We start from the raw sequence: 17,496 nt of genomic DNA, 5'->3' as shown, positions 1-17,496 counted from the left end.
AAATAGCAAAGAATTTTCTTACCAAATTTCATGATATATAATTTTTTTTAAAGATTGCAGGAAACCTTGTAAAAGGAGGTTTTATAGCAACAATTCGGTAAAACACCTATTGTGTTTGCCAAAGAACTTTTTCACGTATTTTTCCACAAAATACATATAACAGGAATAGACCCTCCAGGTATGTGAAGCTAAGTCAGAATAATATCACTTGATGCTGTATAAATTTAGCAATTAGTAATATGTATTTGGTTTCTGTTTTTGTGTGTACGGAAACCGTATTAATTTCGCACAGATCACTGGTGGTTGTAGTCTTGTCAGGTAGGTTTTGGCTCTGTTTCTGGTAGGCTGCTATCAAGGGTGGCATTCTGCAGTGGGATGCTTTGCGTAGGCATGTGTTCAAAACCATCTCACACTCTGAGGAGCCCATTATCATGGTTGGCGGATCGCCACCACCCGACTGGCAATGGCAATCCATCGGCCAAAACTCACCGCCGGACGGCCATTTACCTCCTGCCACATTAGCATGGCGGGGGTAACGTGGTGGACGGAAAGACTGTCCACTGCTTTTCAGCCCGCAGGCAGTCGTCACGATTACCTGCCAGGAGGAAAAGGCCCATTATATGGTGGTGGTGTCTTGCAGGCACCGCCATCCATATTATGATGGGTGCGGTAGAATGCCTTTCCATGGCGGAGACTCCGCCATGGAAAGGCATGCAGTCTTTGGCTTGGGGGGCCTGCTGCGGGGTACCGGGTGTTGGGTGGGTGGGGGTGCACATTGGGGGTACCCATGGCATCCCCATTCATTGGCATGCACAAGGTGGCAGACACCGCGCTGAGCCAGTCACGTTGTGCACGCCAATGCACAACATTCCTTTTTAACATTGTGGCGGGTGCTCCTTACAGCACCGACCATCACAATGTTAAATATGCGTGATGCGACCGCCAGGGTGATGGTCGCACCATAAGAGGCACAGCGTGACTGGGGCACCTCTGGCGGTCTGTTTGTTTGCCCGCCATCATAAGGGGCCCCTTAGTGCCTTAAACTAGCCCTCCTCATGATCCATCTATTCTCTGCATAGTTCAACCATCCTTCAACCAAAATAATAAGGAATGTTTTTACCTGAAGAAGGGTCGAAGCGATACACAGGTGAATCCCAGGCTTCAGGGATGGTATCCGCTTCTCTTTTGGCTCGGTCTCCAGAAGTGCCCCCTAAACATCCAGAGAACAAAAAGGTTAGGCGTCAATTAGTCTGCGATGGATGCAAATGTAGACAGTTCAGCTAACACCACTGAATGAAAACATCCTGTTCTAGTACCACCTGCAAAAACTTTATTAAAAGGTTTCCACTTTTGTGCTATTTAGTGGATTGTGGTTACATTAAATCTATTACAGCAAGTCTGTTATGTTATAATGGATTTATCTTGCTTAGCAAACCCCCAGTTTATAATAGTGCTAACTTATAGCAACTGAGAAGGCGTGGATATGCTAGCTGAGAAGAATATTTCTGAGAATTAAAATAGACACAGACAGACCTTTGTTACTTTCTAAATTGTACAATGCTCATATCGAATCCTGAGGTCTTTCTGTGAAGAGTTCCACAGCCATAGAGAGTAAGAGGCACACCTGTACTGTGGTGAATGCTACACCTTTTGACCCATAAACACCCTGGAATACATACTCTACTCTGTGCTCTGGTTCCAAAGCTTCTATGATAGTATTTCTTTCATGTTTGTGCTACCCCTGCCTTGACATATTTTAATCAGAATCCGAGTGTAATAATAGAAGATATGTGGCCAAGCACAGTACCCCACAGAAGATGGATGTTGGCGAGTTAACAAATTAGATAGCTTCGTAAATATGACATACATGCAGGTGTCCACCTGGTATCTCACCAGACAAGTTGGCACTTTACAATGGGAAATTACCCGTCAGGAAGTTAGGTACCGGTGTCTGGTCTGCCTCTGGTATTATCACTGCGGTACTGACTATCGCTCACCTGCACGGGGTGCCAGGCTGGGTTATGCCACATCATTCTCACAACTATTCCAGATGCAGGCTTGTGTGTGTACCTGATGACCTTATGGCACATTGACCATATTATGTGATTGGAGACCTCTCCCATCTTAAAGTAACTAGGCTCTTAGCTCCAGTTGTCATTGTCAAGAGCCCTCTGGACCACACATTTTCAAGGGTTCAGTCAAATCATATTGATGGATTACCACAAGGTGGGAATGGCACTTCCAGCGTTGTCTCTGACATTTGGAGAGTAAATACATCATTTCTTGCAGTTACTACAGCAAAACTGCTCCCATGGAAACAGTCTGCCTGTCAGGGGCACTAGAGAAATTAATGGGAAGTCTGAAATATTACTGCCACAGGTATTGACTAGTATTGTTTCTAAAGGTGTATATTGGGAACACAATATCCAATAGTCTACCTACAGGACATGTGTCTGCACTACCAGCCCACTGCCCACATGTTCTACACGCCCAGATTGGTTGAACAGAAACCTATTGGTATAAGTACATTACAATCCTAGTACAGTCAGAGACAGGGCCGGACTGCAAACAGAAACCGGCCCTGGCAAACTGCTCAGCCGCCCCCCTGGGGTGAGGGGGAATGCAGCTGAGCAGTTTCCAAGGGCCGGTTTCGGAAGATTTTGTTACCAGGGGGCCGATATTGTGACCCCAGGTAACAAAAACGGCACTAACCCCCGGGCCCGAAACCAGCCCCCACCCTAGCGGCCTACGGGGGAAACGCTCGGTGCCCACCATGGCCAGTCCAACTCTGGTCGGAGACCACAAAGGAGTGTTTGGCAAGGCTGCAATGAGCTCACTGAGCCTATTGTATGGCCTGCTATACTGTTGTAATACAGTGAATACTAGTCATTCTGAACAGCTCCAGTGGTCATATCAACTTATTGCTGCTTTGTCCGTTTTCAATATTTAAGGACTGTGGAGTGGAAAAGGGCTGATGTTGTAATGTCCTTTTCTTTCTTATCCTAGTCCTCTCCTCCTTTTCGCCTTATTCCAGTGATTATAACCTGAGTTTTTGTTAAGGAAAGCATTACTGGACATCATGGCAGAAAGGATAGCAGCATATGTGCCCTCCGGCCTGAGGGAGGAGATTTATTTTCTAGGTTATCAGTTGCAAGCCAAGGTGTCACTTCTCTTTTGTGGACTAACACTCTTTTTTAGGACTCGCCTATGCAGCGCGTATGCGAGGCATAGGCAAAAAGACATTTAGCAATCGGTTTGTCTTTTCAGCCAAAAACGTGCACGGGTTCCATTGCCTTCAATGGCAACACGTGCACGTCTGGCGATTCATTTGAGGGAGCGAACGCTGCTATATGCTAGCAATTATCGCTCTCGCATGGGAATCGCACAGCCCCCCTCCTCCCCCCTGTTGTCGCTCGTGGTGCGAGCGCCCTTCCCCCTGCTGCCGGCAGCCTGCCGCGCTTGTGTTTTTTTGCAAGTTTCTGTAATTACTCTAATGAATATGCACGGTTCCATTACCTTCAATGGCAACGCGTGCACGTCTGGAGATCCACTTGCGGGAGCGAGCACTGCCATATGATAGCAATTATCGCTCTCGCAAGGGAATCGCGCAGCTCTTCTCCTCCCCCCTGCTGCCGCGCGAGGCGTGCACGGGCCTCCCCCTGCTGCAGGCAGCCTGCCGCGCTTGTTTTTTTGCCAGTCTCTGAAATTACTGTCTCATGAATATGCACGCGTTTCATTGCCTTCAATGGCAATGCGTGCACGTCTGGCAATTCACTTGCGGGAGCGAGCACTGCCATATGGTAGCAATTATCGCTCTAGAAAGGGAATTGCGCAGACCCCCCTCCTCCTCCTCCTCCCCGCTGCTGCCGCGTGAGGTGCGCGTGCCTCCCCCTGGGGCCTGCAGCCTGCCGTGCTTGTGCAAGTTTTTTTGCTAGTCTCTGAAATTTCTGTCTCATGAATAAAATATCTCTGCTGGGATTTGGATTTCTGCATTAGCTGGAAATGCTGCGTCCAATGTTTTATTAAGCAGTCCAATGCAACTGTCAGCCTATCCAACAGATCTGATGGAGCCTGTTTAAAAAATTTAACTCAAATAAATCTGTGTCATCAAATTATGTTCCTCGATGTTTATTTGTCATTCTTTTGATGTTCACTTTAGTTTAACTGAAAGCTACCAGGGTTTAAAAATTAATAGAAGAAGTGCAATTTGATATTTGGAAACCAAAGGACTGACTTCAGCAGCAGTCTATCGCTGTATCTTTGTGCCTGTGCCGCCCTTGCCAGCCACCTCCCCTGTGCCTTGTGGCCAGTAAATTCCAGTGAGGGGTACTTTCTCAGAGGTACTTACAGAGGAATACATCTTAAAGATGGATGAAAGCATTCCTAAAGCTTTTATAAACCACAGTATAGAGTGGAGCTGAGTTTTGAATGTGTGGGAAGAAGCAGATGGTAGGTATTCTGGGATGAATTTTGAAGACTTCCAAAGATGTGCACATAGAAGTAGCGCATAGAGGCAAAAGATGTATTCTTATATGTCATATTTAACTGAGAAGAAACATGTTTGTGTTAATGGAAGGCTGACACCTCATTCTATAGGATATCCGATTTTTGAATCAGTAATAATTTTAGCCCCTTAATAACCCCCACCCGGAGAAATGAGAATCAGCTCTTGGGCAATAAAAGATTGCAATGATATGTAAGAGCATGCCTGTTTTGGTACAAATTGGTAACAAGGTTCAAAAGTTAAGTTCTAATGGGGGCCCCAACTTTTTTTTCCCACAAGTCAAAAAATCGTATTTCGTATTGGACGTTTATCTTAGCATGTCATTACAAAACAGCTGAACAATTGCTAACTATATTTTTATAGTCTTTCTGTCACTAAGTGGCTTCAGCTTGATGTAGCCCCAATAAGTCGTTTTGGAGATGTAAAGCAAAATGCCAATGTCCAGTGAGAATGTCAAAGTATGTATGTTTGCGTTGTTCGCGAACTCCTAGATCGCGGACAACTTGAGCACAGCATGCTTGTGCAAATCAATGTAGATGCGCAGTGGACACAAACAAAGGGTTACCTCTTAACATTCACCAACATTGAGATAAAACAAGGATTGGCATAGCCAATAGGCCTCTCCTTTGGGACCTTATAAGTGTTTAACCATGCAACACTTGAAAACATTTACAACAGTGTCACTCAAAGTGTCACACATGAGACTGGGAATGTCACACATAAGCTCACTACAAACCGAGAATTCTCACAGATAAGCAGACTGGAACCTTGGCAGCTTTGGGAAGGTAGAGCTGAAGGCTCAAATATGTGATATCTATAAACAAAATATAGAAGCGTAGACATTTCGTTTAACCAATCCGCGTAAACGAGAGGTACTTCCAATGCGCAGGTAAGATATTCCGCCAATCAGCTTTTCAGAGACGATGTTTCAAAGGGCAGACAGACAATTCAACCAATCAGGGCATTGTGGAGGAACTATTTTGAAAGGTAGATGCGCTCTGCTTCAGCAGGCTGCAGGGTCGTGTTAACCCACCTGAAGCTGCTGGTAATTGTCTTGCAACTCTTCCCAATCCCGTGCGCACTCGCGCATGGATGTGAAACCAATGGCCGAGAAAGCGAGAGTGAGCGAAAGTGGCAGACATCTCTCCCCGCCTATTAATGACGTACAACAGTACGAAGGTCGAAGAGGGAGGAGCATAGGGGGGATGAATTGCTAAAGCTTGGTTGGTTAGTTGATTTAGGTCATGTGACGAAAACTGAACGCCTGAAGAGTAATTGAGCAAGTTGCAACTGCGGTTTTGTCGTGGGTTATTTTATACATTAGAGTCAAGGTGGTTTCTTGAAGTAGGTTTCTTTTAAGGTAGGGGAGACTTGATTTTCATACTGTTTTTGATGCTTTTTTAGCAAATTTAGTCGCAGGGTTTGTTGTAAGTACGGTTTGGCTTTTGAGTAAGACAACTCCTTTGTTTAAAATGCAAATTTCATATTGGTGGACGAGTGAAAAAACTAACAAGGAAAGCTTAGGCAATGTGTGGCTGGGCTCTTAAGAGCCTGTGCACGCTCCCAGCCCTGAAAATATTTGGCATCATATAACAAACGTGAACAGGGAGGGGGCCAGCGCGATTCCCCTTGCGGGAGCGTGCAACTGCATGGTGCCGCGCACTCACGCAAGGAAATCACCAAGATGCGCAAACGTTGCATTGCAAGCAATGCAACGCGTGCACATGTTTGCCCCCAACACTGTGGCAATGGCTACAGGTCTCTGTCCTAAGCAGCGCATGAGCGCTGAGTAGGCGAGACCTAAAAAAGGGGGTTGTTTCATCAAACTAAGAGCATGGCAAGTGCTAATGTAAGACATGAGGCTGGACCATGTAGAGGGAGCCCTAGAAGTGCTATTGTGAGACACAAGGCTGGACCACGAAAAGTGATTGCTGCAAGTGATGCTGGACCACATATAGGGGCCCATTATGATCGCGGACGGACTTGAGTCCGTCCGCGATCACCGAGGCTGAGGGAACATCCGCATGGGCTGCGGCGTTCCCTCCTGTGCTATTAGGATGTGACCGCCACCCTGGCGGTCACATCCTCTATTTTTAACATTGCGGTGGGTGCGGCTTCAAGCTGCACCCGCAGCAATGTTAAAAATGCACGCATTGCATTTGTATGTAGAAAGTGGCAGGCACCGCGCGGTGCCTGCCGCTTTCTGCATACAAATGCAGGGGGGTACCATAGGTACCACCCATGTGCACCCCCCACGCCCCCCTTCACCTAGGGGGCCCGCAACGGGCCCCCGCTGTGAAGTTACACATGCTTTTCCACGGCGGAAAAGCCGCCGCGGAAAAGCATGTTTCAGAGCCCATCCTAATCTGGCTGACGGTGTCTGAGAGACAACGTCACCATATTAGTGCTTTTTCGCCGCGGTTGTGAGGTAACCGCGGCGGAAAAGCTGCAGACGGAAACCGGGACCCACCAGCCATCCTAATGTGGCGGTGGGTCTTTGGTGGGTCCGCAGAGGATTTTCCGCATCCTCCGGGCCGGCGGTGGCTTCCGCCGGCCCGGAGGATGCGGATATTCCTCCATCCTAATGAGGCCCATAGTGTGCTCTGGTGGACAGGCATGAACACCTGTGATCCAGCATGGCAAGAAAAACAAAAGTTGTACCCTACAAACTAAGAGTGCTGCAAGTGCTATTGCCAGACATGAGGCTGGATCCTGAGTGAGTGCTGCAATTGCCAATTTAAACCTTGAGGCTGGACCACGTAAAGTGAGTGATGCAATTGCTAATGTAAGACATAAGGCTGGGCCAAGTAAAGTGAGCATTGCAAGTGCTAATGCAAGATATGAGGCTGGACCACGTAAAGTGAGCGCTGCAAGTGCTAATGTAAGACATGCGGCTGTACCGCGTAAAGTGAGCACTGCAAGTGCTAGTGTAAGACATGACACTGGACCACATAAATTGAGCGCTGCAAGTGCTAATGTAAGAAGAGGCTGGATCCTGTAAAGTGAGTGCTGCAAGTGCTGATGTAAGACATGAGGCTGGATCATGTAAAGGAAGCCCTGGAAGTGCTATTGTAAGACACAAGGCTGGACCACTAAAAGTGAGCGCTGTAAGAGCTAATGTGAGACATGACACTGGACCACCTAAAGTGAACGCTGCAACTGCTAATGTAAGACAGGAGACAGGCAAGTTGTATCGTACAAACTAAGAGGATTGCAAGTGGTGATGAAAGACATGAGGCTGACCACGTAAAGTGAGTGCTGCAAGGGCTAATGTAAGACATGAGTCAGGCAAGTTGTATCATACAAATTAAGAGGATTGCAATTAGTAATGAAAGACATGAGGCTGGACCATGTAAAGTGTGCGCTGCAAGTGCTAATGTAAGACATGAGAGAGGCAAGTTGTATCATATCAACTAAGAGCACTGCAAGTAGTGATGAAAGACATGAGGCTGGACCACGTAATGCGAGCGCTGCAAGTGCTAATGTAAGACATGAGACAGGCAAGAAAAACAAAGGGGGTTGCATCACACCTGGAGGGTTAATTAAATCTAGGAGCATCTCAAGTGCTAATGGTTGGTCCATGTAAAGGGAGCGCTGCAAGTGCTAATGTAAGGCACGAGGCTTGACCATGTAAAGTGAGCACTGTGAGTGAGACTGAACCACGTAAAGTGCACTCTGGTGGACAGGTGTGAGCACTTGTGATCCAGCATGGTAACAAAAACAAAGGGAGTTGTAGCATACAAATCATGAGCGCTGCAAGTGCTAATGTCAGAAATGAGGCTGGATCCTGTAAAGTGAGTGCTGGAAGTGCTAATTTAAGACATGAAGTTGAACCACGTAAAGTGAGCACTGCAGTGCTAATGTAAGACATGATGCTGGAGCAAGTAAAGACAGCTATGAGAGTTACATAAAGTAAGTGCTGGAAGTGCTAATGTAAGACGTGAGGCTAGACAATGTAAAGTGAGCAACGCAAGTGCTAATGTAAGACATGAGGCCAGATCCTGTCGAGTGAGTGCTGCAAATGCTAATGTAAGCCATGAGGCTGGACCACGTAAAGTGAGCAAAGCATGTGCTGATGTAAGACATGAGGCTAGACCACATAAAGTGAGCGCTACAAGTGCCAACGTAAGACATGAGGCTGGATCACCTAAAGTGAGTGCTGGAAGTGCTACTGTAAGACATGACACTGGACCACGTAAAATGAGCGCTTCAATTGCTATCATAAGGCATGAGGCTGCACCAAGTAATGTGAGGGCTGCAAGTGCTAATGTAAGACATGAGATTGAACTATCTAAAGACAGTGTTGTAAGTGCTAAGGAAAGACATGAGACAGGCAAGAAAAACAAAGAGGGTTGTATCATACAAAGTAAGAGCATGGCAAGTGCTAATGTAAGACATGAGGCTGGACCACGTAATGGGGCACTGCAAGTGAGGCTGGACCATCTAAAGTGTGCTCTGGTGGACAGGTGTGAGCACTTGTGATCCAGCATGGCACGAATAACAAAGTGAGGTGTACACTACAAACTATGATTGCTGCAAGTGCTAATGTCAGATGTAAATGTAAATGTAGTAGTACTTGTATAGCGCACGTATCACCCCATTGGGCATCTGGGCGCTTGTATGCATACCGCTGTGGAACACTTCCTGGCTTTTCCCTGTGAAGTGCCAACTCCGGGGCACCCCCAAGGTGAAGCCAGGCATCCTAGCGTTGTTGGGGCCCTTGTGGAGATTAAGCCAGCTATTGCCCAGAGTTGCAGAGTGGGACCCATGGATTAGAATAGGCACCGAGGCGAGAATTATCATGTCCGAGGAAATTGAGCCCAAGACCCGCCGAGGTGGCCATTGAACCCTGGTTCCGGGCTAGACCTCTGCATCAGGGTCTGTCGCTCTAACCATTGAGCCACACTTCTCCACAGATGAGGCTGAACCATGGAAATTAAGCTCGGCAAGTGCTAATTTAAAAACATGAGTATGAATCCTGTAGAGAGAGTGCTGCAAGTGCTAATATAAGACATCAGGCTGGTCTACGAAAAAGTGAGCGCTCCAAGTGCTATTGTAAGACATGATGCTGGACCACATAAAGACAGCGCTGCATGATGCTGGACCATGTAAAGACAGAGCTGCAAGTGCTGATGAAGACATGAGGCTGGACCATGTACAGTTAGCGTTGCAAGTGCTAATATAAGACATGAGGCGTAACCACGTAAAGTGAGCGCTGCAAGTGCTAATGTGAGACATGAGGCTGGACCATGTAAATTGAGAGGTGCAAGTGCAAATGTAGGACATGAGACAGGCAAGTTGTATCATACAAACTAAGAGCATTGCAAGTGGTGATGAAAGACATGAGGCTGGACCACTTAAAGTGAGCCCTGCAAATGCTACTTTAAGGCAGGTCTCAGTCACCGTTTTGGGCTGACCTGTGTCTTAAATAGTAATAGAGCTGCAAAAGCTGTATTTTACTACATTATACAGAGGTTCATGGTTGTTTCAAGGCAGAAGATGATAGTTAAGTTGCATTTATTGACATCTCTAAAGTAAACATCAGAACATTATAGCATTGTGATTGGCTTAGGGGAAGGTCCAGAGGAAGCCTGGCTGCCTGCTTCCTCCAGGAGCAGGAGCCAAGAAGACACTGGACCCGGCCGGCGGAAAGGTAATTCTATTTTTGGTTGTTGTTGAATTTTACACCGCACCCACATGACTCCCACTCCCCGTGTGACTCTCCCAACCCTCCTACCCATGAGACACACCAGCCGTGACTGTGGGGGAGGTGACTGTGTGGAGAAGGGTTCTGATCTGTTTTTGTTAGTAACTAAAACATGCATACAATGCCAAAATATCTGTATTTCGATTGAGCAGGGATTGGGGGTTTAGAAGAGGTGGGGAGAAGAAAATACGCATAGCCCTCTGTGTATTCCAGTTCTGTTGTACTTAAAGGTAAGGGAAGAAGCGCAAAGAAAGTACAAAACTGCTTTATTTGTATTAATTTTGATGGAGAGTGGCACAAGTTCAGTACTGAAAGGCTCATGAGTCTCTTAATTCCCAAAATAATGTCATATTCTCCATATGTGAATGTGTAATTTTTAGTTCTCGCCTAGGCAGTGCGCATGCGATGTCTCTCCGAGACATCCGGTAATCCGTATAACTAGAGTAATCCAGCCTGCTGCTTGCAATTGTGTTATTTATGCTTCACTCAGATTTCCGGCCTCCATTTGGTTGCTGCTCCTATTCATCACTTCCGTTTTTTTCAGAAGCAGCACCGACCATCTACAGTTTTATTGCACTTTATGTGTTTTTGTCTTTGTGCGGGGACTACTTTCCTTCATCATGTGTTTCCCTGCCTAAGCACCGCACATGCTTCACATCCAACGCGCTTCCCATTTGTAGAAACTTCAAAAGGACCAAACCACTTCCTTGCTGTTCTTGCTCGTTCTTAGATGTGTATGTTTCTTCCTAGCAATCGGCATTTATAATTATGATTCCTGTAGTGTTGCTGATTGTGGAGCAGTCCACTACAGCACACGCCCCCTCCCACTGTTACTACCAGTTTACCCCTTGAGCGTGAGGGGACGTTGGTTCAGCCCCACGTACACGTGGGGCACGTTATGCAGGCAATAAAAGGCCCAGGGCTCTGGGCGTGGCCAGGTCACTTGCCAGCCACCAACTGTAAAGCGTGTGTCCCCTTAATACCTCATTCCTAGGCCTGTACCACTATTCTACACTGGCGACGAAGGGTGTTTGTAAGCCCGACCCCCCTGCGTGCCGCCCCGCCACCGTCTGCATCGCGGATCAGGCAGCGCTGGTTGCGCGACCCCCGGCGGCCCCCCGGTGCCAGCCGACAGCCCGCCGGCTCCTCACCTCAGCATCCCGCTGGCCTGCCTGCCGATCCTTCTCTGCTGCGAGGATCTCCTCGCCAACGTCAAGTACCCTGTGCCTCTGCTTGCTGCCCGCTGCCCCGACCGAAGACCCGTGTTGCTGCCTCCACGCCCGGTCATAGCGGCCCTCCGGAGGTCCCGCGCATGCGCTGTGTGCGCCCCGCGCCACGTGGTGGACGCGCTACGTGGCCTACCTGCCGGTTCCCACGCATTGCGCGTGTCATCCGCACCTGCCAAACCTCACGCATCTCGCGGAAAGGGTGCCTGGATCCCTCCGCTGTCCCGGCCAATCATCTACTGTGCCTAGGTCGTATCTGGACGCCGCTATCCACTACTGGACCTCTCTGCAGCCCCTCAGTGTACCCCCCCCCTGTTGGATTTTGTCCGTCATGGCTACTGTCCCGCCACTTGAGCCATTTGCGGTCACAGGAAGCCCCCCTTCCCAGGCTACCCGATGGAAGAAGTGGGTGGAGCGGCTTGAAATCTACTTCGTCGCGGCGAACATTGCGGTCTCGCGTCAGCGTGCCATGCTGCTCCATTTAGGAGGCGAAGCGATCCATGACATCTCTAAAGACATTACTGAAGGGGCCCCGCCTCACACATACAAGACCCTGAGGGATGCCATCACGAAATACTTTGAGCCGTTTACCAGCGCGGACTACGAGCGTTTCCTGCTCCGTCAAGCGCGGCAACTCCCAGAGGAGTCCGTCGACGTATTCTACGCCCGGCTCAAGAAGTTGGCCAGCACGTGTACTCTCCTGGATGCAGAGGATGAAATTCGCGCCCAGTTCATTCAAGGCTGTGCCTCCCTAAAACTGCGTGAGCGAGTGCTGGAAACTGACGCCATGTCCATGCGCGACATTTTGGCCCTAGGGCGGTCCAAAGAACTTTCCAAAGCCCGTGCCGCCCATATGGAACCGAAGCCAGCGGTCACGATGAAGACGGAGCCCGTGTGTGCCATCAGGTCGCAACCTGCAGACTCCCGGACGAGGCCTCCCAGGAAAGGTCGACCGAAACCGGCCCAATCCGACAAAGATCAAGCATGCATGTGGTGTGGCTGGGCCACCGCCCATAAAGGCGCCTGCCCCGCCCAAGGTAAAGTCTGCAGCGCATGTGGCAAAGCCAACCATTTTGCGAGCGTCTGCCTCTCGTCGCAAAGGAAGAAGCCGGGTGCTCCACCCAGGAGAGTGCGGCAAATGGCGCCATTAGCGAGCATGACGATGACGAAGACGCTGCGTCAGTCCATGTAGTGCGCATGCTCAACACCCTGGCAGCCACGTCTCTGACCGAACCAATGTGCACCGTTCAGGTGCATAGCCAAACAGTCAGAGCCCTCATCGACACAGGGGCGACGATAAACCTCATGGCCGCCAGCGTCTACCAGACCCTCGAAAATGCTCCACCACTTCTCCCTACAAGAGTACAAGTATTTGCCTACGGAACCCGGCGCCCGTTGCGCCTGTGCGGAGTATTCCGGACTACGGTGTGCCACGACTCAACGCAGCTACAAGCAAAAATCTACGTCTCCCGAGAAGGGTCAGGTTTCCTTCTCGGTTGCAGAACAGCACGAGAACTTGGACTCATACACTTTGCCCTGACCGTACAAGCCCAAGGTTTGGACCATCTGGTTTCGGAACATTCCTCGCTGTTCGAGGGCATTGGATGTTTGAGAGGACCTCCCGTCCGGCTCCACATCGATCACTCGGTGGCCCCTGTAGCCCTTCGACACAGACGGATCGCTTTTCACCTCCGACCCAAAGTCGAAGCCGAGTTGAGGATGCTGGAACAAGCCGGCATTATTGAACGTGTGACTGGACCCACCCCGTGGGTTTCCCCCATTGTGGTTGCCAAAAAACCAAAGCAGCCCGAGGCAGTCAGGATATGTGTGGACATGCGCCTCCCCAACCTAGCAATCAAGAGGGAGCGTCACCTGACACCGACTATCGACGACATCATCGGGGAGCTTGCGGGATCCAAGTGGTTCTCCAAGATGGACTTGAGGTCGGGGTACCATCAGATTCCCCTTCACCCGGACTCCCGTCCGATCACAACCTTCTCCACTCACGCAGGCCTGTGAAGATACACGAGACTGAACTTTGGCATATCAAGCGCAGCCGAAGTGTTTCAAAATATCATTCACAACGTCCTCCAAGGCCTCGACGGAGTACTCAATGTGAGCAATGATATTCTGGTACACGCTCCGACCTTGGAGGAGCACATCAGACGTCTCCAAGCAGTATTCAATCGGCTGAAAGAGCGAGGTCTGACTCTTCACAGAGACAAATGTGAATTCCTACGCAAAGACATCAGTTTCTTTGGCTATAAATTCTCCGATCAAGGCGTGGGGCCTGATCCAGAGAAAGTGAAGGACATACACGACGCGCCTGCCCCCACATCGGTAACTGCCGTCCGCAGTTTCCTAGGTATGGTGACATATTGCGGACGGTTCATCAAGGACCTGTCCGACCTGACAGGACCCCTCCGCGACCTCACGAAGTCAAATGCCACCTGGACGTGGGGCCCGGAGCAACAAGAGTCGTTCACAAAGACTAAGACAGCCCTATCAGCGGACACCACCCTGGTCTATTTCAACCCGCAACATGAGTCAAAGCTGTTGGTGGATGCCAGCCCCACTGGTCTTGGGGCCGTCCTATCACAACAACAGGCATGCGGAGAGTGGGCCCCAGTGGCGTATGCCAGCCGTACACTGACGCCCACCGAACAACGCTACTCACAGATCGAAAGGGAGGCCATCGCCATTCTATGGGGGTGCCGACACTTCCATATATATCTGTATGGACATCCTTTCTCAGTGATCACCGATCACAAGCCCCTCGTACCTCTATTTCAAGGATCTTCCTCTCGTCCACCTCCGAGAATTGAAAAGTGGATACTCCAGCTGCAGGAGTTCCAGTTCACAGTGGAGTACCGGCCTGGAACGCGAAACCCTGCAGATTATCTATCGAGGCATGCCCGTCCAGTCACCGACGCGGAAGCAGCCGAAGCAGCAGCCACGGAAGAATACGTCCGTTTGATCGTCGAACGGTCAAGACCAAGGCCGATGTCATTAGAGGAAGTGGCGGGAGCCACCAAGGATGACGACTGCATCCAGATAGCGATCCACGCTATAGACTCTGGCGACTGGAAGGCGCTACAAAGCCCGGCATCCTTCCGCACTCCACATGCGCAAGCTGTCCTAAAAGCCCTGTATCAAGTCAGACACGAGCTATCTATCTCAGCCGAAGGATGCCTCCTGAGAGGCCCTCGCCTGGTGCTGCCCGACAGCCTCACCCAACAAGCTGCGGTGCTAGCCCATGGGTCGCACCAGGGGATTGTCAAGTCCAAAAATAGACTCCGGAGCAAGTTATGGTTCCCAGGACTTGACAAAGCCGTCGAGGACGTAGTCCAGAGCTGCCCAGTGTGCCTAGCGACGAGTCTACCAAACCCTCCAGCACCGGTGATCACCGAAGAAGGGCCATCGTCCCCGTGGGTACGGGTAAGCGCAGACTTCGGCAGCCTCCCTGGAGGCAAGTACATGCTCGTCGTGGTAGACGACTTCTCTCGCTACCCCGAAGTGGAAATTGTAACTTCAACAGCGGCATCCGAAGTAATCCCGAAGTTCGAGAAAATCATCGCCACCCATGGGCTCATGAAGGAAGTCCGCACCGACAATGGACCCCCGTTCAATGGCAGCGAGTTCACAGAGTATCTGCAGAGCCACAGTATCAAGCACAGACGGATCACACCGAGGTGGCCCCAAGCCAACGGGGAGGTCGAAAGGCTGATGAGGACTTTGAACAAAACAATCCAAATCGCAATAGCTGACGGCCACGGTTTGGAGTTGGCTATCTACCAGTTTCTCCGAGAGTATCGCCTGACCCCACATTGCACAACAGGAGTCTCCCCAAGCCGACTCTCTTTCAACCGGGCTATAGCTGACACCCTACCACACCACCCCTCGTGGGAGCTGGCCTCAACCCCCAGGAACCGGTCCATGGAGCAACGCACCAAGAACAATCAGGAAGCATCCCGTAGACGAAAAGCATCCGACAGCCAGATCCAAGTCGGGGACAGGGTTCTGGTGAAAGACCGCCATCCTGGCGGAAAGTTCCGTTTGCCCTTCGAGCTGGACCCCTGGAGAGTAACCGAGGTAAATGGAACAATGGTCACTGCTGTCAGGAATGGAGAAATAGTGACAAGGAACATTTCATTTTTCAAAAAGACACCTGAAGCAGGTGAGGACTTGGACCCAGACGACTGGCAGCTGACCCCCCAGAACAGACCGCCGGAGCTGACCGGAACTGACACCCTGACAAGCCAAGCCTGTAACACCGCCCCGAGCGAAGAAGAGCCAGAGAGACCAACGGAAGACTACAGTGTTCTCGAGGAGGAGTCTGAAGGTCCTTCAGCAACTACGGCGGAAGAGCGGAGCCAAACAAGATACAGTCTTCGGCCGTGCCCAAGACCTTCCCAAAGATATTGAGATTTTGTGGCCCAGTGTTGGCGCTGAAGTAACCGAGATGGCTGACCCCGCCGAGATTAAAGTAAGACTGTTTTGATTTGTACATCACCTGTTATGTTCTTTTCAGAGACTGCACCAGAGACATTTGGCGAACTTTGTTATATGATGCCTGCAGTGGTTATCGGAACAACATTATTGACTGTGAAAGACTTTTATGCATCTTTGCTTCCCAGTTTGTTTTATCCCTAGGTAAAGGAGGAATGTAGTGTTGCTGATTGTGGAGCAGTCCACTACAGCACACGCCCCCTCCCACTGTTACTACCAGTTTACCCCTTGAGCGTGAGGGGACGTTGGTTCAGCCCCACGTACACGTGGGGCACGTTATGCAGGCAATAAAAGGCCCAGGGCTCTGGGCGTGGCCAGGTCACTTGCCAGCCACCAACTGTAAAGCGTGTGTCCCCTTGATACCTCATTCCTAGGCCTGTACCACTATTTTACAATTCCGTTTATATATTTATTTGTTTAAGCCACGGGAGAGCCGATGCCGAGACTCGAACCAGGTTCTGAGTCCCAAAGTCTGCAACTCTGTAGGTTACTCCACGCCCTCTCATGTTGCCATCCCCTTCTCGGAGCAGTAGAATACCATTCTCTGGGCTGTCTGGTGCCCATATCAACATTGTGCTCCAACATGCTGTTTAGGAGTGCTATGCTCTGTCCCCTCGTGTGCAATGGTTGTACAGGTCAACAGTGCTGGGTGGCGCCACCAGGAAGTGAGTAGTGTGCAGTTTTCAGGATAAAATATGTATTTTGGGCTGCTTAGCTTGCCTTGGTGTCTGGTGCCCATATCAACATTGCGCTCCAACATGCTGTTTAGGAGTGCTATGCTCTGTCCCCTCGTGTGCAATGGTTGTACAGGTCAACAGTGCTGGGTGGCGCCACCAGGAAGTGAGTAGTGTGCAGTTTTCAGGATAAAATATGTATTTTGGGCTGCTTAGCTTGCCTTGGTGTAAAGCACTGTGCTGTGTGGAGACCCATGCCGTGGTGTGTTTTGCACTCGTCTGGTGAGGAGCCCTAAATGCATTGCTCGTTTTTATGAAGCCGCTCCCGGGTGGGGCAAGCTATTCGGTGCGTGGTATGTTTACATTAGGCAATAACGGGACTTGTATTTTCATTTGCATTTCTACCGGTGTGATTTACTCCAAGCAGTAGCCAAAGTGCTTCCTTCCTGTGCGGCCCAGTATAAATTTTTTTACTGTTGTTACTTCCCCTGTAGTTACTTCTCACCACCTTCGCCCCTCACCCAGCTTTGCTTGTTGTTATTGCTTCCCCTGTAGTCACTTCTCACCCCTTTCACCCCTCACTCAGCGTTGCTTGTTGTTGCTGCTTGTTGTTGCTTGTTGTTGCTTGTTGTTGTTGCTTCGCCAGTAGTCACTTGTCACCCCCTTTGCCCCTCACCCAGTGTTGCTTGTTGGTTCTGTCTTCCTCTCTGCAAGCCCTGGATTGCATGCTGACCGAACTGGCAGAACAGTTAGACAGCCACACTTCCAGTGAGCATTATTTTTACAAGAAACGCTGGTAAAAGTGCAAGGCAAGTTCCCAGCAGGGTACTCCTGTTTGTTCTCTGCCCTCGCCCTTCAGAAATCAAGGCATTGATT

General features: G+C 49.8%; 1 protein-coding gene across 1 annotated transcript in view; it reads right to left on the bottom strand.

Annotated features, from left to right (window-relative positions):
• The window catches only part of LOC144767589 (uncharacterized), a 143,093-nt gene that overhangs the window by 16,999 nt on the left and 108,598 nt on the right, over window positions 1–17,496 (bottom strand). Inside the window, exon 3 of the mRNA XM_078650999.1 lies at window positions 1,121–1,210. Within this exon, the coding sequence (XP_078507125.1) occupies window positions 1,121–1,210 (90 nt within the window). The remainder of the gene's footprint in view (window positions 1–1,120; window positions 1,211–17,496) is intronic.

Source organism: Lissotriton helveticus, chromosome 7 (assembly GCF_964261635.1).
Source record: "Lissotriton helveticus chromosome 7, aLisHel1.1, whole genome shotgun sequence".
NCBI lineage: Eukaryota > Metazoa > Chordata > Amphibia > Caudata > Salamandridae > Lissotriton > Lissotriton helveticus.
The sequence above is the reverse complement of the archived record's forward strand: the minus strand, read 5'-3'. Positions and strand labels throughout refer to the sequence as shown.